This window comes from Ranitomeya imitator, chromosome 6 (assembly GCF_032444005.1).
Source record: "Ranitomeya imitator isolate aRanImi1 chromosome 6, aRanImi1.pri, whole genome shotgun sequence".
In the NCBI taxonomy this organism is placed as follows: Eukaryota; Metazoa; Chordata; class Amphibia; order Anura; family Dendrobatidae; genus Ranitomeya; species Ranitomeya imitator.
In genome coordinates this window covers 120,163,150-120,187,176 of record NC_091287.1, presented here as the reverse complement: position 1 = coordinate 120,187,176, position 24,027 = coordinate 120,163,150, and the positions used below count along the sequence as shown (strand labels likewise).

Sequence of the window (24,027 nt, the reverse complement as noted above, 5' to 3'; positions counted from 1 at the left end):
AACGCCAATCTTGCTTACATCAGCCCCTCTGTGTGCTTGAGCAAAACGTAGTACCTGGAAGAATTCGGTAAGCTATTGCAGGACAAAAGTGCGCGCGCACCAGAAAATGGCTGTATGTATGGATATGAAAACTACTCAATGAAGAGTATTGACGATTATGCAAGTGACTGAATGAAAATGCGCATTTGCAAATTATTCAAAAGAATAAAAACAATTGTTGTAAAGGCACAATAGAGCAAAAGATAGCACAAATAACCATACAGAATACATACAATATTTCCACATAGGTGGCTTGACAATTATACTGCTAAAAAAAAATAAAGGGAACACTAAAATACCACATCCTAGATGTCACTGAACGAAATATTCCAGTTGCAATTCTTTATTCATTGCATAGTGTAATGCGTTGAGAATAATAAAACATAAAAAGGATCAATGTAAATCACAACTAATATCCTATGGAGGTCTGGATTTGGAATGATACTCAAAATCAAAGTGGAAAATCAAATTACAGGCTGACCCTACTTCAGTAGAAATGCCTCAAGATAAGGAAATGATGCTCAGTAGTGTGTGCATGGCCTCCATGTGCCTGTATGACCTCCCTACAACACCTAGGTATGCGTCGATGAGGCGGCGGATGTCTCCTGAGGGATCTCCTTCAAGACCTGGTTTAAAACATCAGTGAACTCTCCGTTTACAATCAACTCAACTCCACAAACACCCAATCCAAGCCTGCATTTCTTCTTTCCTGGGAAATAGAGATGGGAGTTACTTTTACAGAGATGCAAACCTCTAACATTCTAGCTAATGCACAGGGATTCTCTCGATGCATACTACTTCAAGAAAACTCCTATAAGATTTTGACTAGGTGGCACTTGACTCCTGCCAGATTGACTCAGTTAGGCCTGTTAGAAGATAGCTCCTGTTGGCGCTGCCATAGTTCTCTGGGCCATCACACTCATGTTTTTTGGGAGTGTACTAAATTGTCAAAGTTTTGGGGGGAGATCAACAAGGTTCTAAAAATACTAAAATTGATTAAGTCCAATCTACTGGCTTCTGAAGTTCTACTTTCCTGCCCATCGATTAATTACAGACCCAAGAAACATAGACTTCTACCACTACAGCTAAGTGCTGCTAAACATTTAATTACACTACATTGGAAAGATGTTTCCCCTCCAACCATGGCTGAGTGGCTGTCCAAGGGAGACCAAATTTCGAGACTCGAGGAATTATCTAGTTGGGAGATGAACAGTCATGACCTATATATGGGCACCTTGGAAGGAGATGCGAGCAATTGGGGGTTCTTAACTCACTTCGCATTTCATAGTATGCCTAAAAGGTTCTGGGTTGTAACTTGTTATATTTTTATACTATTCACTGGTTTTTGTTTAAGGCTAAATTTTTATTGTACCATTTCATGTTATGTTGGTTGAATTCCCCTTATCCTTCCCCTCTTGTTTTTTTCTCGCTCCCTTTCCCATTCTACAATACCCCTAACCTCAACCTACCCCTCTGTTTCCCCTGCCTTTCTCTATTATGCTTACCGGTTTACTCATCATGTAACACATGTAGTTTCTGAAATCCTAAAACTGCTTGTCAAACTATGAATTATGGTTTGTATCTGTGTTTATTCATAAAGAATTTACAAAAAAGCCATCAGTGAACTCTTGGCCAGTTTTTGGTGCAACGTGGCAATGTGGATGGAATGAGATATGGTCTCCCAGATGTGCTCAATTGGATTCAGGTTTCGGGAATATGCAGGCCAGTCCATAGCTTCAATGCCTTCATCATACAGGAAATGCTGACACTCCAGCAACATGAGGTCTGGCATTGTCCTGCATCAGAAGGCACCCAGGGCCCACTACACCTGCATATGGTCTCACAATGTGTCTGAGGATCTCATCCAGATACCTAATTACAGTCAGGCTACCTCTGGTGAGCACACAGATGGCTGTACAGCCCTCCAAAGAAATGCCACCCCACACCATTACGGACCCACTGCCAAACTGGTCATGCTGAAGGATGTTGCAGGCAGCAGATCGCTCTGCACGGCGTCTCCAGACTCTGTCACATGTGCTCAGTGTGAACCTGCTTTCATCTGTGAAGAGCACAGGGTGCCAGTGGCGAATTTGCCAATCCTGGTGTTCTGTGGCAAATGCCAAGCGTCCTGCACGGTGTTGGGCTGTGAGCACAACCACCCCCCATCTGTGGACGTCAGGCACTCAGACCATCTTCATGGAGTCTGTTTCTAACCGTTTGTGCAGACACATGCACATTTGTGGCCTGCTGGAGGTCATTTTGCAGGACTCTGGCAGTGCTTCTCCTTGCACAAAGGCTGAAGTAGAGGTCCTGCTGCAGGGTTGTTGCCCTCCTACGGCCCCCTCCACGTCTCCTGGTGTACTGGCCTGTCTCCTGATAGCACCTCCAGCCTCTGGACACTACGCTGACAGACCCAGCAAACTTTCTTGCTACAGTTCGCAATGATGTGTCATCCTGGATGAGCTGCACTACCTGAGCCACTTGTGTGGGTTGTAGAGTCCGTATCATGCTACCACGAGTGGGAAAGCACAACCAACATTCAAAAGTGACCAAAAGATCAGCCAGAAAGCATTGGTACTGAGATGTGGTCCCCACCTGCAGAACCTCTCCTTTATTGAGCGTGTCTTGATAATTGACAATAATTTCCATCTGTTGTCTATTCCATATGCCCAACAGCATGTGAAATTGATAGTCAGTGTTGCTTCCTAAGTGGACAGTTTGATATCACAGAAGTTTGATTTACTTGGGAATTATATTCTGTTGTTTAACCCCTTAAGGTACCGTCACATTAAGCGACGCTGCAGCGATCCAGACAACGATGTCGATCGCTGCAGCGTCGCTGTTTGGTCGCTGGAGAGCTGTCACACAGACAGCTCTCCAGCGACCAACAATGCCGAAGTCCCCGGGTAACCAGGGTAAACATCGGGTTACTAAGCGCAGGGCCGTGCTTAGTAACTCGATGTTTACCCTGGTTACCAGTGTAAAAGTAAAAAAAAAAACCCCACTACATACTTACATTCCGGTGTCTGGTCACGTCCCTCGCCTTCAGCTTCCCGCACTGAGCGCCGGCCGTAAAGCACAGCGGTGACGTCACCGCGGTGCTTTGCTTTACGGCCAGCGCTCACAGTCAGTGCGGGAAGCTGAAGACGAGGGACGTGACCAGACACCGGAATGTAAGCATGTAGTGTTTTTTTTTTTACATTTACAATGGTAACCAGGGTAAACATCGGGTTACTAAGCACGGCCCTGCGCTTAGTAACCCGATGTTTACCCTGGTTACCAGTGAAGACATCGCTGATTCAGCGATGTCAGCGGGAGATCCAGCGACGAAATAAAGTCCTGGACTTTCCCCAGCGACCAACGATCTCCCAGCAGGGGCCTGATCGTTGGTCGCTGTCACGCATAACGATTTCGTTAACGATATCGTTGCTACGTCACAAAAAGCATCGTTATGTGTGACGGTACCTTTAGTGACAGAGCCAAATTTTTGAAATCTGACCAGTCACTTTATGTGGTAATAACTCTGCAATGCTTCAACAAATCCCTGTGATTTCGAGATTGTTTTTTCGTGACACATTATACTTTATGATAATGGTAAATTTAGGTCAATATGTTTTGTGTTTATTTATAAAAAAAATAATAAAAAAATTGAGAAAAATGTAAAAAAAAAATTAGCAATTTTCTAAATTTGAATGATTATCCCTTTAATCCAGATAGTCATACCACAGCAAACCATTAATAAATAACATTTCCCTCATGTCTGCTTTACATCAGCACCATTTGTAAAATGTTATTTTATTTTGTTAGCATTTTAGGTTTAAAAATGTAGCAGCAATTTTTCATTTTTTCAAGGAAATTTACAAAATTTATGTTTTTAGGGACTTATCCATGTTTGAAGTGACTTTAGGGGTCCCATATATTGGGAAACCCCCAAACGTGATACCATTTTAAAAACAGCACCCCTAGACATATTGAAAACTGCAGTCAGGTAGTTTATTAACCCTTCAGGTGCTTTACAGGAATTAATGCAAAGTGGTATGACAACGATGAAAATGTGTGTTTTTACCACCTAAATGCCTCTAACTTTTGAACAGATTACTAGAGCTGTCAGACTGTAAGGCCGCTATTTGGCCATGAATTGCCATGGCAAACATCAGGACCACAAAATCATGATCTGAAGGCACCAGTTTGGATAAAGAGGAAGCCCCCACACTCTGTTAACCATATATAATGATGCAGTCACTATTTACAGCAGCATCTAAAGGGTTAAACAGATTTGCACGGTGCAAATACTGATCGTGGCCGATGCAGCAAGTTGTCAGCTATAGTGTACAGTTGACAGCTACTGGATTGTCACCTGTATGGGGAGGCTATTCTCTTATATCTCAGGTCAGTCAAAAGACGTATTGGCTGTCATTAAGGGGTTAAGTGTTTCCTTTATTTTTTTGAGCAGTGTATATCAAACCTGATATTAGAATAAAATAGGTACACTAGCCCTAAAATGCTTAATAAAAAGGGCCTCAAATACAGTGAAAAATAGTGCACCTATCAAGTTAGAGTAAAGAGAACTTTATTTTGGTGGAGGATAGAAAAAAAAAAAAAAAGGAAAGCGCAGATCTTAAGAGCTTTAGCAAAATTAACACTTAGGGCAGTGAGAATCTGGAATTGCTTGCCTGAGGAGGTGGTGATGGCGAACTCAGTCGAGGGGTTCAAGAGAGGCCTGGATGTCTTCCTGGAGCAGAACAATATTGTGTCATACAATTATTAGGTTCCGTAGAGGAACGTAGATCTGGGGATTTATTATGATGGAATATAGGCTGAACTGGATGGACAAATGTCTTTTTTCGGCCTTACTAACTATGTTACTATGTAACACAATGATTTCCTTCTGAAGAGAGATGGAAAGGGCAGACTCTTTATATGAACCAAGGAACAAGCCAATCGCCCGAGATGGGAAAGAACATTGGAGGAACCTAGCTGGGGATTTGCACAACTGGAAAAAGACCTTCTAGATGCGATGATAGATGCGAGATAAAGACTTCTGTGCCTTGATCATGGTCTGGACAACACGATTAGAGAAGTCACAGGCCTGCTGTTAAATTCAACGATTGAATTAGGGTGCAAAAGGGCAAGCTGGGTAAGGAGCCAGCCCAGTGTGGCAGGTGCCAGAAAATGTCTGCCACAAAGCTGATTATTTTTATCTGCGTAGCTACAAGGATAACTGGGATTTCTTCTACCTTAAAGGGAATCTGTCACCTACTTTTTCGCATATAAGCTGCGGCCACCGCCTTTAGGGGTTATCTACAGCATTCTGTAATGCTGTAGATAAGCCCTCTATGTAACCTGAAAGGTAAGAAAAAACAAGTTATACTCACCTGGGGGATGAGGGGGGCGGGTCCGATGGGCGTCGCGGTCCCATCTTCAAGCGATGACGTCCTCTTCCTTCCGTCTGTCGTGGCTCCTGCGCGGGCGCAATTCTCTACCCTGTTGAGGGTTGAGCAAAGTACTGCAGTGCGCAGGCGCCGGGAAAGGTCTGAGAAGACCAGCGCCTGCGCACTGCAGTCCTTTGCACTGCCCTCAAAAGCACAGATAAAGTACGCCTTGCACAGGAGCCATGACAGGAAGCAAGGAAGAGGACATCATCTCATGAAGATGGGAGGCGCCAGACCCGGACCGCGACCCCCATTGGACGGTAACCGCCCCCCAGGTGAGAATAATCTAATTTGTTTTTCTTATCTTTCAGGTTACATCGGGGGCTTATCTACAGCATTACAGAATGCTGTAGATAAGCCCCTGATGGCGGAGGCCGAAGCTTATATACGAAAAAGTAGTTGAGAGATTCCTTTTAATTTTCTTGTGGAACAGGGTAAGAGTGGGGAGAGGTAAGTAAGGACAAAGTGGGACTATGAGATGGTCAGAGGCGATTACAAGAGGATTGCAGAACCTGGATACAAATTGGGGAACTCTGTCATTAATTCTGGATAACATGTCTGGGGTGTCACACAATAGCCAAATCTAGTGGAAGACATCCAGTTGAAAGCTACTTGTGACTGAGGAAGTTAGCAGCCTAATTGTCTATTTTGGCTATGTGAACTGCTGTACTCAACAGTAAAGATGAGTGAATTTGCTCGGTTCCCTCTTATTCGGCAAGCTATAGCGCTTGCCGAATAAGCTGCAGTGGGAACCCGGCTTCCTGGATCGAACAGGCCGATCAGCTGATCAACGCCGCAGCCGCATGTGTCGCGGCTGTGTCACAGTTACGACACATGCATGGAGAGCCTGTTTGTTGGGCTCTCCATGCATGTGCTGTGACACAGCCACAACACATGTAGCTGCGGCGTTGATCAGCTGATCGGCTAGCGCAATCCAGGAAGCCGGGTTGCCTCTGCAACTTATTCAGCAAGTGCTATAGCATGCCAAATAAGAGGGAACCCGAACATAATCGCTCAACTCCAATTAATCATAATTAATTAATGGAATTAATGGTGCTATATAAATAAATAATAATAATAGTAATAACTCTACTCAACAGTGGACTATCCCACTTTGTTTTCCAACCAAGAAGAAAAAGGTTGGGAAAAAAATTAATAAACTAAAAGTTGAAACCGATCTGAGAATCCCAAACCTGTGTAAACGTGTGGGCTTGCTGGAAGTGGGTGAGTATAGACTGCGGAAGAGTAGTTTTTTTTCCTTTTTTGGATTCTTAGTGTCAGCATCCTGATGGCATCAGAAAACACCAATGGTTCCTGTGGGGCACGTGTATGAAGAGTCTGAAAAACCAATGCTGTGCAAAATTTTTAATAAAACCCCATGAAAAAATAATTTGGTTTCTGTAGTTGTATGCTTTAAATGCATTCATGTTTTTTTTTGCTATCAAATAGCTCTGGTGTCCCGAAAAACAGTGTTAAAACAGTGGGGGTTTTTTGGCCAAAATTACCGATCCCTATGGGCCTATGATGAAAACAGCCCAGTATTGAAATTATAGTTAGGCTACGTTCCCAAATAGCATCAGCTGCAGACCTCCCACAATGAAGATACAGTATAAAATATGAGGCACAGATTTAACTGTACTTTACACATTTAAAGGGGTTGTCTGGTGAAAACAAGTTATCAACTGTCCACAGGATAAGTGATAATTTACTGATTGTGGGGTTCCGATCGCCAGGACCTGCACCGATTGGCATAACAGGAAAATTTTATCCACGACAAAACACTTTTGCATCCAATTAGAAAATGGAGTGGCAGGTCAGATGCCCAGCTGCCATGGGGCAGAAATAAGCCAAGCACAGAACTTGGCTGCCCCACAAGGAAAAAATGTAGAGGCAGTCAAACATGTGCGCTGCTCCATTCTTCCAGGTAAAAAAAAAGTTCACTGTTCTGGTGATAAGTGCAGGTACCAGTGGTTGGACCCCCAATCAATCAGTAAGTTATCACCTATCCTGTGGATAGTGATAGAGGGTGGTCTACTGGAAACAAGTTAGCAGGACTGGGCATTAAGAATGTACCACATTTTTCAGAGTATAAGACTCACTGGACCATAAGACGCACCACATATTTTCAGGAGGAAAATATGGGAAAAAAATTAATTTGTCAAACGGGGGCTGTCTTACAGTCTGAATTCAGGTTACCAGCAAGGGGATTTAAAATATGTATAGCAGCATCAACGAGTATTGGATAATTGCAACTAGAAGTTATAGCTGCAAAGGATCATGAAGCCCTTCTAGTAGTAAGAGGTGTCAAGAATAAATTACCCCACTCAAGTGGAAATTAATTGAAAACTCAGAAGGGGTAAGGTGACCGAAGCCTGCTGCCCTGCTTTTGTAAACGACTTGAATTGTCTCAGCTTAGCAGCGAGGGTGTGGCAGTGGTGCAGGGTCACAGGTGTTCAGAGATACGACGCTGTGGGGTGATGCTGCAAGTCCCATCCCAGGCTGTTAGAATGGGGTGTTTGGCGGAGCGGGGACTCCGCTGTCATTTTGTGAAAGCCCGGAGCCCCCGCATTTCCATGGCTTCAATGCGGTGGACTTTTGGAAAATGGTCGCTGGAGGTGGAGCATGCACAGATTTCGAACTCTGGAGATAAGATCTCAATCTGCATATAAACCGCCCCCAGTGGCCATTTTCCTGGAGTCCATTGCATTAAAACCATGGAAGTGCGGGGCTCCTTGTCACAAAATATCGGCAGAGCCCCCGCACCGTTAAAACACCTCCTCATACCAGTTTGGGACTAGCAGCATCACACCGCCGAACATTCCCTCCTCCCAGCCCAGGGACCACAGTATTGCCCAACTCTTGCCGCTGCACCCCCCCTTCCTATGCTTGACCTATAAGACACATCCCCACTTTCCCCAAAAATTTGGGGTGGGGTGGGGGAAGTGAGTCTTTTAGTGTGAAGAATACAGTATTTTCCCAACATTAGTGTCCACATGTATCAATGTATGATATACAATCTTTCACTTTGCCTTGTAATATGATCCAGTCCTATATTTAAATCCTAAAAACCACATTCTTTGTGCAGACATCAAATGTCAGGTTTTTATTGCCATGACTGACTTATTTATGCATTATATATGAAAAACATTATAGATCTGGGAACATTTTGGCTCAGCAAGTAATAAACCCTTTACTCGATTCTTTTTGCTATAAATATATATTTATATAAAAAAAATGCCACGATTTGCCAGAAAAGTCCAATATGCCGTTTATTGATGAACTGGTAGATGTTTGCAGCATTTCATCTGACAGTCTTATGAAAGGCAAATATCATTTCCTTTGAACGGTGGTGAATGTGGGCATCTGAATTGGCTGCATGGGCTGATGGATGGACTGGAATAATGGTTTCTTTCGAAGATCCGTCATCATTTTTACAGATGGCAGAAGTTGGTTTCTTTTGATGATCTGCAAAGCCAGCTGAGTATTGCCTAAAAGAGAGGAGAGGTTAGCGTAGGCCTTGTTCCATTCAACTCAAGATCAACTCACCGTATTCATCCATTCTTCAGTCTACTCCGTAGAATAGCGAGTGCGGCACAAACGCCCCATGCACGCACCTCAAAACACTAATTCTAGATTTTGTCATTTGCTGTAAATTATATATGGCTCAGGACTCCATACAAATAAGCCACTTATCATTAAAGGGCTTTTGCAAACCATTTTCTTAGGCTAGGGTCACATTGCGTTAGTGCAATCCGTTTAGCGCTAGCGGATTGCGCTAACGCAATGTTTTCTATGGGGCTGCGGTCGGGGTCGCGGTAACGTCCCCGCTCTCGCAGATCCCCGATCTGCGAGAGCGGGGAACGGACCACGGGCGCGCCTCGGACGCTGCTTGCAGCGTCCGCGGCGCGCCAGGAAACACCGGCGCGTGCCGAACATGGCACGCACTAGTGAAGCGCGTTCCCATTGCCTTCAATGGGCGCGTTAACGGACGCGTTGCACGGCGTTAATTTCGCCGTGCAACGCTGTCCGTTAAATGCGGTCCCATAACGCAATGGGAACCCAGCCTTAGGGATGACTGGATGGAGTCATCAACTTGCTGGGTTATCCCAACAGTTTACAGCTATACTGCTAAAAAGGGTGTAAATAAAGAAGACCATTTCACTGTATTACCAAGGGAAGTCTGTATAAACATCACAAACCGTCCACTGACACCAGTGGGTTGGGCAATGCATTGAATCGCCAGGTCCTGCATAGTGACTTGTGCTCTTTTCTAGCAACTAGCACAAATGTTATAAATACGTGAAAAATTGCCTTTGTTGTTCATAGCAACCAATCATTTTACCAGAACAGTTTAAAGAGTAACCAAACTTTTTTTTATATTTAAATTTTGTCCAGGATGAAAAGTTGCAAAACACTTTATTAGGGAATTTGTACAAAAAAAGATTTGTAGGGCTTCCAAACCTCTGCTTCTTTTCCCCAATCTATTTGCCTGCCTTTAACTGCACGGATATCAAAACCTACCCCTGTGGAGTACACATGATGGCACTGAACGCATTCTGCCCCCAATCTCCTGCAGCGAGCTTACTCAGCTATCCATGCCCCTGTACAGTATCCTGCAATGGAAGTTTTACATTTACTTCCACAAACGTGCTGTTCTCATTGCGTCTCCCAGTGATCCGTACAACGGGCTAACAGGAGAAAGTCCAATGTTCCCATCACAGTATAAAGGGGGCGATGAGGGAGGGTCCATTGGCGCATACATTACAGAGATTGGTCTGACAATAATGTGACAGGAGGGATCTCACTAACTCTGGGGATAAGCTGCTGCAGGAGCTCGGTCTGATCAGCCACACAGTATGAAGAGGACACTGGTGTTGACCCTTTCACTGCCATCATCTGTTCTCCAAATGACTATACTCTGATATCAATGCAGCTAAAGGCAGGCAGGTAGACTGGTAAAATTCCAAGGTTTGGAAACCAAGTTTTGGTTTCTACAGGAATGAAAACAAATCCCCTAAAAAGGGATTTTCCAAATTATTTTTGCTGGAAAAAATTATAAAAAAAATAAATAAATGGAAGTTCAGTTGCCCTTTACAGAAATGAAAACAGAGTAAGACTGTTTCAGTAAATGGGTCCTGTTTGTTTATGCAACTCTTGGCAATTCCATGGTAGTTTAACCCCTTAACAACTGCCGATATGCATTAAAACGGCTGCCATTAAGGGGCTCTATTCCCTCATTGCCTTTTTAAAACGGTGATTGGGAAAAAGGCTTTAGTGTCCCCCAGCTTTGAAAAATCTACAGGGTTTCAGCAGCCAGAGCTGAAAACCCAGACAACATGATCACGATTTTTCCGTTCGCCAATCACGTGATTGCCGCTATTCAATGAATAACTATAATCACATAAAAAAAAGTGTGCCAGATATTAAAAACATTTATCTCTCTTCTGACAAGATATATATGTCAGGGGAGAGAGAGATGAGGTCATCAAGTCCCTCCAGCACCGGTCCCTGGCCCTCCGCCTCCTCTTCCTGAAGAAAAAGAATGGCGGACATATGTGCAGGGCACCCAGAAACAACAGGGATTTTTCCTATTGATTAATTTTGATAGACCCCATCACAGTGATCAAAAGCCATTAATCAGTATGTCATCCACCAGTGCCATCCCATTAGTTAGATTCCATTTTTTTATTTTATATGTTTTATTCCTTTCATTCTTTCCCATTAGCACAACTTCAACCCTAAGTTTGGGGTGTCTTTAAAAACCATGCTACTACTTGAGTTTGCATCGGGGTTGCTCGAGCACCAGCGATACTTTGTGCATACTGGAGCACCCCGATGCAAAACTGGAGCAGCGAGCATTGTGCTCAACACTAATGACGACATTCAATATGGCGACCTTATGTTATCAAATTCTGTCTAGGACCTTTGGGGTAAAAATCCTCTATATACCCCTGGATAAAATCCTTGAGGGGGTGTAGTTTCCAAAATGTTGTCACGTGTGTGTGTGTGTGTGTGTGTTTATACAGTTTAGGGACATCTGGGGCTCTCCAAATGCAATATGGTGTCGCTATTGATTCCAGCCATTTTTGTGTTCAAAAAGTCAAATAGCGCTCCTTCCCTTCCAAGTCCTGCCATGCGTCTAAACAGTAGTTTTCCCCTACATATGGGGATTGGCATACTCAAGAGAAATTGCACAACAAATGTTGGGGTCCATTTTCTCCTGTTATCCTGGTGAAAGTAAAAAAAAAATTGAGGCTAAAGCAACATTTTTGTAAATAAAATATAACCAATATACAAAGCTATCTTTGTACAGACCCCCTTAGAAGAAGCGGAACGCGAAACGCGCGTCGGGGAAGGTGCCGCATATACAGGTTATGTATTAACCCTTATTCACTTACTTGGGCTGGCACTGAGGCTTATATGAGGCAAATGTGTATATATATGTTCCCTTGAGATAGCTTTGTATATTGGTCCTACTATGGCGTTATCCCTCTAACTTTGTAAACTTTAAAAGGACTTAGATTAGGCATGTAGCCATGAATATGGTACTAAATATTCTCTATACCTCCTTTGTATTACAACACATCTCGCCTAAACTGTGACACTTTTTTGTCTTTGGTTATAAGGATTCTTTATATATGCCTCTGTGTCAGTTTGAATTAACAACCATATATATTTGGAAATTGTGTATACATTCCTGTTACTGGTCACCTTTATATGGTGGTACTATTTTGTATGCTTATGTATCTCCAGTGTGATATGCTTTTATTAAATGTATTGAATAAAGATATTTCTGTTTAACCCCTTTACCCCCAAGGGTGGTTTGCACGTCAATGACCAGGCCAATTTTTACAATTCTGACCACTGTCCCTTTATGAGGTTATAACTCCGAAACGCTTCAACGGATCCTGGTGATTCTGACATTGTTTTCTCGTGACATATTGTACTTCATGATAGTGGTAAAATTTCTTTGATAGTACCTGCGTTTATTTGTGAAAAAAACTGAAATTTGGCGAAAATTTTGAAAATTTCGCAATTTTCAAACTTTGAATTTTTATGCAATTAAATCACAGAGATATGTCACACAAAATACTTAATAAGTAACATTTCCCACATGTCTCCTTTACATCAGCATAATTTTGGAACCAATTTTTTTTTTTGTTAGGGAGTTATAAGGGTTAAAAGTTGACCAGCAATTTCTCATTTTTACAACACCATTTTTTTTTTAGGGACCACGTCTCATTTGAAGTCATTTTGAGGGGTCTATATGATAGAAAATGCCCAAGTGTGACACCATTCTAAAAACTGCACCCCTCAAGGTGCTCAAAACCACATTCAAGAAGTTTATTAACCCTTCAGGTGTTTAATAGGAATTTTTGGAATGTTTAAATAAAAATGAACATTTAACTTTTTTACACAAAAAATTTACTTCAGCTCCAATTTGTTTTATTTTACCAAGGGTAACAGGAGAAATTGGACCCAAAAAGTTGTTGTCCAATTTGTCCTGAGTACGCTGATACCCCATATGTGGCAGTAAACCACTGTTTGGGCGCATGGGAGAGCTCGGAAGGGAAGGAGCGCTATTTGACTTTTCAATGCAAAATTGACAGGAATTGAGATGGGACGCCATGTTGCGTTTGGAGAGCCACTGATGTGCCTAAACATTGAAACCCCCCACAAGTGACACCATTTTGGAAAGTAGACCCCCTAAGGAACTTATCTGGATGTGTGGTGAGCACTTTGACCCACCAAGTGCTTCACAGAAGTTTATAATGCAAAGCCATAAAAATAAAACAAAATTTTTTTCCCACAAAAATTATTTTTTAGCCCCCAGTTTTGTATTTTCCCTAGGGTAACAGGAGAAATTGGACCCCAAAAGTTGTTGTCCAATTTGTCCTGAGTACGCTGATACCCCATATGTGGGGGGGAACCACCGTTTGGGCGCATGGGAGGGCTCGGAAGGGAAGGAGCGCCATTTGGAATGCAGACTTAGATGGAATGGTCTGCAGGCGTCACATTGCGTTTGCAGAGCCCCTGATGTACCTAAACAGTAGAAACCCCCCAGAAGTGACACCATTTTGGAAAGTAGACCCCCTAAGGAACTCATCTTGATGTGTTGTGAGAGCTTTGAACCCCCAAGTATTTCACTACAGTTTATAACGCAGAGCCATGCAAATAAAAAATATTTTTTTTTCCACAAAAATTATATTTTAGCCCCCAGTTTTGTATTTTTCCAAGGTTAGCAGGAGAAATTGGACCCTAAATGTTGTTGTCCAATTTGTCCTGAGTACGCTGATACCCGAAATGTGGGGGGAAACCACCGTTTGGGCGCATGGGAGGGCTCGGAAGGGAAGGAGCATCATTTGGAATGCAGACTTAGATGGATTGGTCTGCAGGCGTCACATTGCGTTTGCAGAGCCCCTAATGTACCTAAACAGTAGAAACCCCCCACAAGTGACCCCATATTGGAAACTAGACCCCTCAATGAACTTATCTAGATGTGTTGTGAGAACTTTGAACCCCCAAGTGTTTCACTACAGTTTATAACGCAGAGCCGTGAAAATAAAAAATCTTTTTGTTTTCCCACAAAAATTATTTTTTAGCCCCCAGTTTTATATTTTCCCAAGGGTAACAGGAGAAATTGGTCCACAAAAGTTGTTGTCCAATTTGTCCTGAGTACGCTGATACCCCATATGTTGGGGTAAACCCCTGTTTGGGCACACAGGAGAGCTCGGAAGGGAAGGAGCACTGTTTTACTTTTTCAACGCAGAATTGGCTGGAATTGAGATCGGACGCCATGTCGTGTTTGGAGAGCCCCTGATGTGCCGAAACAGTGGAAACCCCCCAATTATAACTGAAACCCTAATCTAAACACACCCCTAACCCTAATTCCAACGGTAACCCTAACCACACCTCTAACCCTGACACACCCCTAACCCTAATCCCAACCCTATTCCCAACTGTAAATGTAATCTAAACCCTAACCCTAACTTTAGCCCCAACCCTAACTGTAGCCCCAACCCTAGCCCTAACCCTAGCCCTAGCCCTAACCCTAGCCCTAACCCTAGCCCTAACCCTAGCCCTAACCCTAGCCCTAACCCTAGCCCTAACCCTAGCCCTAGCCCTAACCCTAGCCCTAACCCTAGCCCTAATGGGAAAATGGAAATAAATACATTTTTTTTTATTTTTCCCTAACTAAGGGGGTGATGAAGGGGGGTTTGATTTACTTTTATAGCGAGTTTTTTAGCGGATTTTTATGATTGGCAGCCGTCACACACTGAAAGACCCTTTTTATTGCAAAAAATATTTTTTGCAATACCACATTTTGAGAGCTATAATTTTTCCATATTTTGGTCCACAGAGTCATGTGAGGTCTTGTTTTTTGCGGGACGAGTTGACGTTTTTATTGAAAACATTTTTGGGCACGTGACATTTTTTGATCGCTTTTTATTCCGATTTTTGTGAGGAAGAATGACCAAAAGCCAGCTATTCATGAATTTCTATTGGGGGAGGCGTTTATACCGTTCCGCGTTTGGTAAAATTGATAAATCAGTTTTATTCTTCGGGTCAGTACGATTACAGCGATACCTCATTTATATCATTTTTTTATGGTTTGGCGCTTTTATACGATAAAAACTATTTTACAGAAAAAATAATTATTTTTGCATCGCTTTATTCTCAGGACTATAACTTTTTTATTTTTTTGCTGATGATGCTGTATGGCGGCTCTTTTTTTGCGGGACAATTTGACGCTTTCAGCGGTACCATGGTTATTTATATCTGTCCTTTTGATCGCGTGTTATTCCACTTTTTGTTCGGCGGTATGATAATAAAGCGTTGTTTTTTGCCTCTTTTTTTTTTTTTCTTACGGTGTTTACTGAAGGGGTTAACTAGTGGGACAGTTTTATAGGTCAGGTCGTTACGGACGCGGCGATACTAAATATGTGTACTTTTATTGTTTTTTTTTTTTATTTAGATGAAGAAATGTATTTATGGGAATAATATATATATTTTTTTTTAATTATTTTGGAATATTTTTTTTTATTTTTTTTTTACACATTTGGAAAATTTTTTTTTAACTTTTTTACTTTGTCCCAGGGGGGGACATCACAGATCAGTGATCTGACAGTTTGCACAGCACTCTGTCAGATCACTGATCTGACATGCAGCGCTGCATGCTTCACAGTGCCTGCTCTAAGCAGGCTCTGTGAAGCCACCTCCCTCCCTGCAGGACCCGGATCCGCGGCCATCTTGGATCCGGGGCTGGAGGGAGCAGGGAGGGAGGTGAGACCCTCGCAGCAACGCGATCACATCGCGTTGCTCCGGGGGTCTCAGGGAAGCCCGCAGGGAGCCCCCTCCCTGCGCGGTGCTTCCCTGCACCGCCGGCACATCGCGATCATCTTTGATCGCGGTGTGCCAGGGGTTAATGTGCCGGGGGCGGTCCGTGACCGCTCCTGGCACATAGTGCCAGATGTCAGCTGCGATAAGCAGCTGACACCCGGCCGCGATCGGCCGCGCTCCCCCCGTGAGCGCGGCCGATCGGCTATGACGTACTATCCCGTCCAGGGTCAGATAAGCCCAGGGCACCTCGACGGGATAGTACGTCTAAGGTCACAGAGGGGTTAAAATATTTGAATTTTGGCATCAGCTTCCGTAATTTATAGGTGCATTTGAATTTGGGAAGTGCCATATGTGTAGCCAGTCCTTCTATAGGATATAGACTTATTTTAGGTTTACTTAGTGGTATCTCAGCCAATTTTCATGCACTTTCATTTGTCTATTACATACGGCCACAGACGGAATTGGTAACTGCTGATCGACAGGGGTGCCAGAGGAAGGATACTAAGGATAGGTCGTCAATATCATGACATGAGAAAATCATTAGTAGCATCAATGATCAGTGATCTCTGGCCGTGGAAAAGAGCTGTGTGAATTACCAGATCTCACGGGATCCCAGGCTCATGTTGTGAATTGCTGTGCTGGTGCGTTGTCACCTGTGTGCCGCACAGATCATGTGTCGCCCCAGGCCAGGAAATTTGTAGAGCTCATGTCCACAGCCACAGAGCACGGACGAGGGCCATGGATCGGATCTCTACCGGTAAGCTGTGTATTTATACCATAGTGAATGCAGCACAACCACTAGACTTTTAATATGCATCAATTTTTCAAGTTTTTCTTGATTTTTGCTTCCAGACATTTAATAAGAAACCAAATTGTTTACTTCCAAACAATAAATGGAATAATTTTGTCCTGGTCATATAATGATTGTGCACGACTGAAACACAAAAGCTTATTACTTTGCACAGTAAAGCATCTACATGATCATCACACGATCAGGGGAGATGTATATCCACAGGAAATAAAAAATGGTTTATTTGGCATGGCAGGAAGCAGAGGTCTTAAGATGCCATGGGGAATTGATAAAGATTGTATATTGGACAAGTATATAGCCTTCACTGTGTGCAAAGTCATTCATTTTCTCAACCTGAAATTTCCCTTCATGTATGAAGAGACATGAAGAGCCAGAAGTACAGACCATGAGCTGCTGCGTATGTAGAACTGCTGGGAAAGAACATACATTGACCAACTGTGAAAGCTGCGGGATGTGCTAATAAGTGTCATGTCGGGGATCCTACTCCAACAGATAGAAATCGAAGAATATGGCCAAACTCAATGGAGCAACGTGAAATGGATTGTTAGATGCACACATGGCTGATGTATGTTACTAGGGAATGAAGTGTGGCTCCAGTGCTAGCCTGAACGGCGGATATATACAAACTGTACATGACTGAGGCTCCCATTATTAGGCTATGTGCACACGTTCCGCTTTTACAGCAAAAAAAAAATCTGCTGCAAATACTGATGTGTTGGCAGAAAAGAATTCAGCGCCTTTCTGATGCAATATTCCCCATTCATTAAAACGGGTGAAAATTGCTGCAAAAGACGCTGAAGGAATTGACACGGGCAGATATGAAACTGCTTCAAATCTGAAAGGAAAAAAAACCAGCAACATATGCATGAGATTTCATCCACTTTGCTAGCGTAGTGGAATGCTATGTTTTTGGGGAACATGGCCTTATTGCTGCTGGTACCTTTGTGATTGCTTGATTCCACCACAGAACTGCAATCAGACATTTCCCGAATTACTACTCTACGTAACACACACAAAAGGGGGATTATTACCGTTCTGTAGTTCTAGATAGACTGCCAGAAGTATTGCCTCTGGTGGGATTTCCTTGGGATGGATCATGGATGCAGCCTTGAAAATGGAAAATAAGTAATGGTAAGAACATAAAAGTCAAAGCAATTACCCAATGAATTATTAGAAGGTAAGAGGCTAATCTCTGGATACATTCTTCTGAATGTGCAGCTGAAAGATGATCCGGGGCCAGGCTCATCTTGAGATTTAATACTACTTCTTCTAGCTCTAATTGCTGTGACAACTCCCCGTGGGCTCAACACCATCAGATACCGTCTACATTACCCCTTCAGAGCACTTAGCCCTCCCTGGCTGAAATAATCAGCTACCGTTATAACACACGCAAAGGAAAAACAACTGATCCCGCAGAGAAACCAGTGTACGGAGGACAAATAAATCAAGACCTTAATGAAACGCTCTTCTTTAATTTGCATGTATAATTACAAGGCGCGATAGTGAGTACACTCGGGATCCAATGCCCTTAAAAAACGGATCTGTTCCTGCCGACCTATAACTCTGCCCAAGTACAAAAAGTGCCACACACTGTATGTTTCCTTAATTACAAGAGAATGGGTGAATTTAGGAGGTAAAGGGGGAATCAATACTGCCAATAAGATGGAGGCTGCTGGAAAGAAGCATCGCAGAACCTAAATTAATACGTTTAGTAAACCTTGCAAGAGGGCGCCGCGCCAAACAGAGTACCCCTGTGCTAATGGCAGATTCCCCAAACAGTTTGAACACAGGACATTAGTTGGTGGAGAACTACAGGGCGCTAGTAACACAATTTTTTTTTCATCGGAAACTATGTGAATATTAATTTACGACTAGCACATAGGTGAAATCAAACGGTTCAGGGAAGCAGCGTCTGTGTGTAACTGGAAAGAATTCATGATGGATCACAGTTCATGTATAAGTAAATGCAGCCAGCTTCCCAATATATCTGCCGGGGAAAGTTCAGGAGGCCCTCATACACAATGGACGGTCATCTGAGCACGTCTATATCAGCAGATTTGGCCGACATAGGTCTCATGTGTTTGGGGGACGAAATTGGCCTCCGACTTTACAACCCCATGAAAAGCAATTACATGAAAGCTGCCTGGAGTAGAATCTCACACAAGTGACATGATACAGACCAATTACCACGTTCTACATGATACAGACCAATTACCACGTACTACATGATACAGACCAATTACCACGTTCTACATGATACAGACCAATTACCACGTACTACATGATACAGACCAATTACCACGTTCTACATGATGCAGACCAATTACCACGTACTACATGATACAGACCAATTACCACGTACTACATGATGCAGACCAATTACCACGTTCTACATGATACAGACCAATTACCACGTTCTACATGATGCAGACCAATTACCACGTACTACATGATACAGACCAATTACCACGTACTACATGATACAGACCAATTACCACGTACTACATGATACAGACCAATTACCACGTTCTACATGATGATACAGACCAATTACCACGTACTACATGATACAGACCAATTACCACGTTCTACATGATGCAGACCAATTACCACGTACTACATGATGCAGACCAATTACCACGTTCTACATGATACAGACCAATTACCACGTACTACATGATACAGACCAATTACCACGTACTAGATGATACAGACCAATTACCACGTTCTACATGATACAGACCAATTACCACGTTCTACATGATACAGACCAATTACCACGTACTACATGATGCAGACCAATTACCACGTACTACATGATACAGACCAATTACCACGTACTAGATGATGCAGACCAATTACCACCTACTACATGATACAGACCAATTACCACGTTCTACATGATACAGACCAATTACCACGTACTACATGATGCAGACCAATTACCACGTACTACATGATACAGACCAATTACCACGTACTAGATGATGCAGACCAATCACCACCTACTACATGATACAGACCAATTACCACGTTCTACATGATACAGACCAATTACCACGTACTACATGATACAGACCAATTACCACGTTCTACATGATACAGACCAATTACCACGTACTACATGATACAGACCAATTACCACGTTCTACATGATGCAGACCAATTACCACGTACTACATGATACAGACCAATTACCACGTACTACATGATACAGACCAATTACCACGTTCTACATGATGATACAGACCAATTACCACGTTCTACATGATGATACAGACCAATTACCACGTTCTACATGATGATACAGACCAATTACCACGTACTACATGATACAGACCAATTACCACGTTCTACATGATGCAGACCAATTACCACGTACTACATGATGCAGACCAATTACCACGTTCTACATGATACAGACCAATTACCACGTTCTACATGATACAGACCAATTACCACGTTCTACATGATACAGACCAATTACCACGTACTACATGATGCAGACCAATTACCACGTACTACATGATACAGACCAATTACCACGTACTAGATGATGCAGACCAATTACCACCTACTACATGATACAGACCAATTACCACGTTCTACATGATACAGACCAATTACCACGTTCTACATGATACAGACCAATTACCACGTTCTACATGATACAGACCAATTACCACGTACTACATGATACCGACCAATCACCACGTTCTACATGATACAGACCAATTACCACGTTCTACATGATGATACAGACCAATTACCACCTACTACATGATACAGACCAATCACCACGTTCTACATGATACAGACCAATTACCACGTTCTACATGATGATACAGACCAATTACCACGTTCTACATGATACAGACCAATTACCACGTTCTACATGATGATACAGACCAATTACCACGTTCTACATGATACAGACCAATTACCACGTACTACATGATCAGAGTCCCCGGAGTGGAAGGGGAGGTCCAAGCAGGGGACCATTGCTCTCTATGTTCCCTATTGTGCAAATGAAGAGAAAGCCATTCTGAAAAAAAAAAACCTTCATATCTATGGGAATACCTATTACCAATGCAAACATAACAGGACTATCTCCTGGAATGATGTAAGTGGCCTTCATGATCTGTAGTAATCTGCCTCCTCAGACGTCTGCAAATATTTGTGTCTATCCACTCGCTTTATTCAAATCTCAAAAGGAAACTAGTATGTATGAAGATCTCACATTGTACGGTGGATATTGGCAACGTCTGCATTTCCAGTAGTGTCTGAGCAGTGAGATAAGACATCCGGTAATGTGCTTACCTGGTGAAGGCATTTTCTTGCTTTATCATATTCACTCCGTAAACAGTACGCACTCCCGAGGTTAAAAAGCATCATGGTCCTAGCCGAGGTGACTGAACTGGGGTAGCACTGTGGCGTCTGCTTTCCCACTGAAACAATGAAATACAGTATAGTGATCAGCAAAGAACAAAGGTTAACAACTATTATCGATGGTCCGTAATGTTTAATTATTCCTTTCGTGATTGGTCAGAAATAAGTATGGACAGCAACATGGGAGCGGGTATAAGCAGATCTTCCAAATTCAGGTTAAGGGTACATTCACACTTTTTTTATTTTTAACATGGATTTTTTCTGGCTGAAAAATCCATGTTAATAATAATAAAAAAATATTGGTGTGATTTTTGACACTGTTCCTGTGCATGGGGCATTTTTTTGTTAATTCAGTGAAACTTTGGAGCGTTTTATTTCCAGGCAGAAACATCTAAGGGCACGTGTCCACTGCCCGGATTCACGGCACTTTGGACGGAGCGGAAACCCCACTCCGCCCAAAGAACCGCTCCCTTCTGTACGTGCAGTGATTCTGGATGTGTTCATTGCACACATCCGGAATCCCCGCACCCCATATATAGGGCCCTGTGATTTACCCTGTGGAGACGGAGCGTCGCCGCAAGGTAAACAGACATGCTGCGATCTAAAAAGATGCGCCGCATGTCCGTAAACACAGGGCCGCCGGATTCGTGTTTGCACGCATAGTGGAGACGGGATTTCATAAAATCCCCTCCACTATGCTGTAACATCTGGATGCTGTGGGTTGAACGCTGCAGTTGTATGCAGCGTTCAATCCGCAGCTAATCCGGATGTAATCCGGCCCGTGGACACATACTCTTAAGGGATAATCATTCAAATTTTGAAAATTGCTAATTTCAAGTGCGGCCAGTTTTCACTTATTTTATTCCCGCAGCTCCCTGGAGTATTAGGAGGATTTTAGTTTTCTGTAAATCCGTCACATGATCGTAGCGATATTAGAGAGATGGAATTTTGTTTTTTTAGTGCTACATTTATTTATTTTACCAAGAGGGCGTTGCTCACAAGGTAATTATGCAAAGCAGCCTAAAGCCACCCCCCCCAGAGAATCCTGTGAGCCACGTCCCTTGGTAAAGATTATAACAATTAGCACTAAATAAAAAGGCCCATATCTGTAGAACTGTATGGCCGATTTAAGGGGGGAAAAAAGCCAATCCTGACCACTTTTGTTCTGGTGACAAGTTCTCTAACATTTTTTGCAACACTATCGTTTCAAATTTGGGTAATTATTACTCCGTCCAGTCTCAATTTATTGTATTTGACCACGTCCATGTGGAAGATCTTGGCCTTATACAAGGGTCATTCCATTGTAGTTATAAGTTTGAGGCCTTTTTACGGCTTTCACGGTGAACTGAATTTTTCCAATGCATTAATAAATAAATAATAACTACAACTTTTAAACACTGTATACTGGTGCCAATCTTTTTTTATTTTTTATTTATTTAATATGCTTGACCAAAATGGATTACCAGATTCCATAGGTTCATTATCTCCTTTATCAGAGGCTGCAAAAATAGAAGAAAAAAAATGAGGTCAGACAAAAAAAAAAAAATGGGGTTAGTTCCAAAATTGAATTAGAAAACAAGAAGTCATGCGTTGTTAAAATGTTTTTTTTTGTTTTTCCTTCAATGATATTGATGGCCTGAAGGCCTTCTCCGATCGCATTACCCGCTCAGCAGTGGCTGGATACATGGTGTAAGGAGAAGATCTGCACCATTACATCCCACTGCTTAGTGGCTGCTGTTGGGAGCTGAACCGAAGTAACCAGTAGCGCCCATTGTGGCGTGTGACGGAGCAGTGCAGTTCTGCGCTGTACACACCTCATCGGTAGCAGGGCTGGGAGTTAGACCCATAGCGATCTGATTACCTCTCCTAAGGATAGATTACTAACACGATACCCTTTAATATTAATATTTGGAAGGAATCCAAGTACTAGTAAACCAGTTATTTTCTATGGCACAAAAAGTGTTACTTTTTACTGATATACATGCAAAGAAGAAGGGGGAGGAAAAAAAAGTTTAATATTTATTTTTTATTCATCCAATAATAAATAATTCACACTGATATTCTCAAAAACAGAGTAATTTCCCCAAACCCCTGGAGTAATTCACACCAGTATCCAGATCAATCTGTAGTTTCCACCATATCCAAGCGTGCACAAAGACGTGAATAACCAGACAGTTGTTCATGAATATGTAATACAGCTGGTAGGTGCTGCTTCTTGCACCCCCACAGATCAGATATTGACGCTCTATCCTGAGGATAGGTCATCAATATAAAAGTCCCAGATAACCCCTTTAAAGGTTTTTATTTTTTTTTTCACTTCTTGCATGCTTGCCTGGGACCTTTTTTTTTTGACAATTACTTGTATGATTTTGTTACCACTACTTGTATAGCCCTAATATACAACATTTGATGCAGCTGAATAGAGAAGTCATTCACACCAATTCCCGCATATGATGAAGCATGCATACTTTCCGGGGTAAATTTCATAGAAAGCCAATTAAACCCATTTGTGTTTATTAGAGCGGAGAAAAAGATGTCATACCCAGGAGAACCTCTTGCAAATAAAGAACAAAAACTCCTGGTTGTATTAAAACTCAAGAGCCGTCAGGTTAAAAAGAGACCAAAATGCCTTTTTTACCTATTCTCCGAACTCTTACATTGCTTTATTAGATTTCTATTTCATTATATTTGCTAGTTTCATCAAAAGAGCTAAAAGCTAAGATTTGGATAGCCATAAATTAAACTAATAAAATCTCTCATTGTTGATGTTGAGCAGATTATAACCATGTACCAAGGAAGCAACCCCTCCGGTAGCCCACCCTCGGAGTACACTAGGATACTGTACATTATGATTCGGCGTCGGGCAAAAATAGGGCTAATTAGTCTGCAGTCTTCTCCTAGCAGAGCACATAACGAGCAGAAGCATTGGAAAGGTTAGACTACAAATAAATGAGTCACTGCATTAAGTATTCACGGACTGTCTGAACATACTGGGCCAATAAATTATGAAGCAGT

At 42.5% G+C, this 24,027-nt stretch overlaps 1 protein-coding gene across 2 annotated transcripts in view; it reads right to left on the bottom strand.

Moving 5' to 3' along the window:
- Positions 1-8,714: 8,714 nt before the first annotated feature.
- CNOT10 (CCR4-NOT transcription complex subunit 10) overlaps positions 8,715-24,027 on the bottom strand; it is a 147,181-nt gene continuing 131,868 nt past the window's right edge. For both annotated transcript variants that reach the window (XM_069730030.1, XM_069730029.1), the window contains 4 exons: positions 22,476-22,511; positions 20,944-21,071; positions 17,655-17,730; positions 8,715-8,959 (listed from right to left, as the gene is read on the bottom strand). In XM_069730030.1, coding sequence (XP_069586131.1) covers positions 8,802-8,959; positions 17,655-17,730; positions 20,944-21,071; positions 22,476-22,511 — 398 coding nt within the window. In that variant the 3' untranslated portion in view covers positions 8,715-8,801. The remainder of the gene's footprint in view (positions 8,960-17,654; positions 17,731-20,943; positions 21,072-22,475; positions 22,512-24,027) is intronic.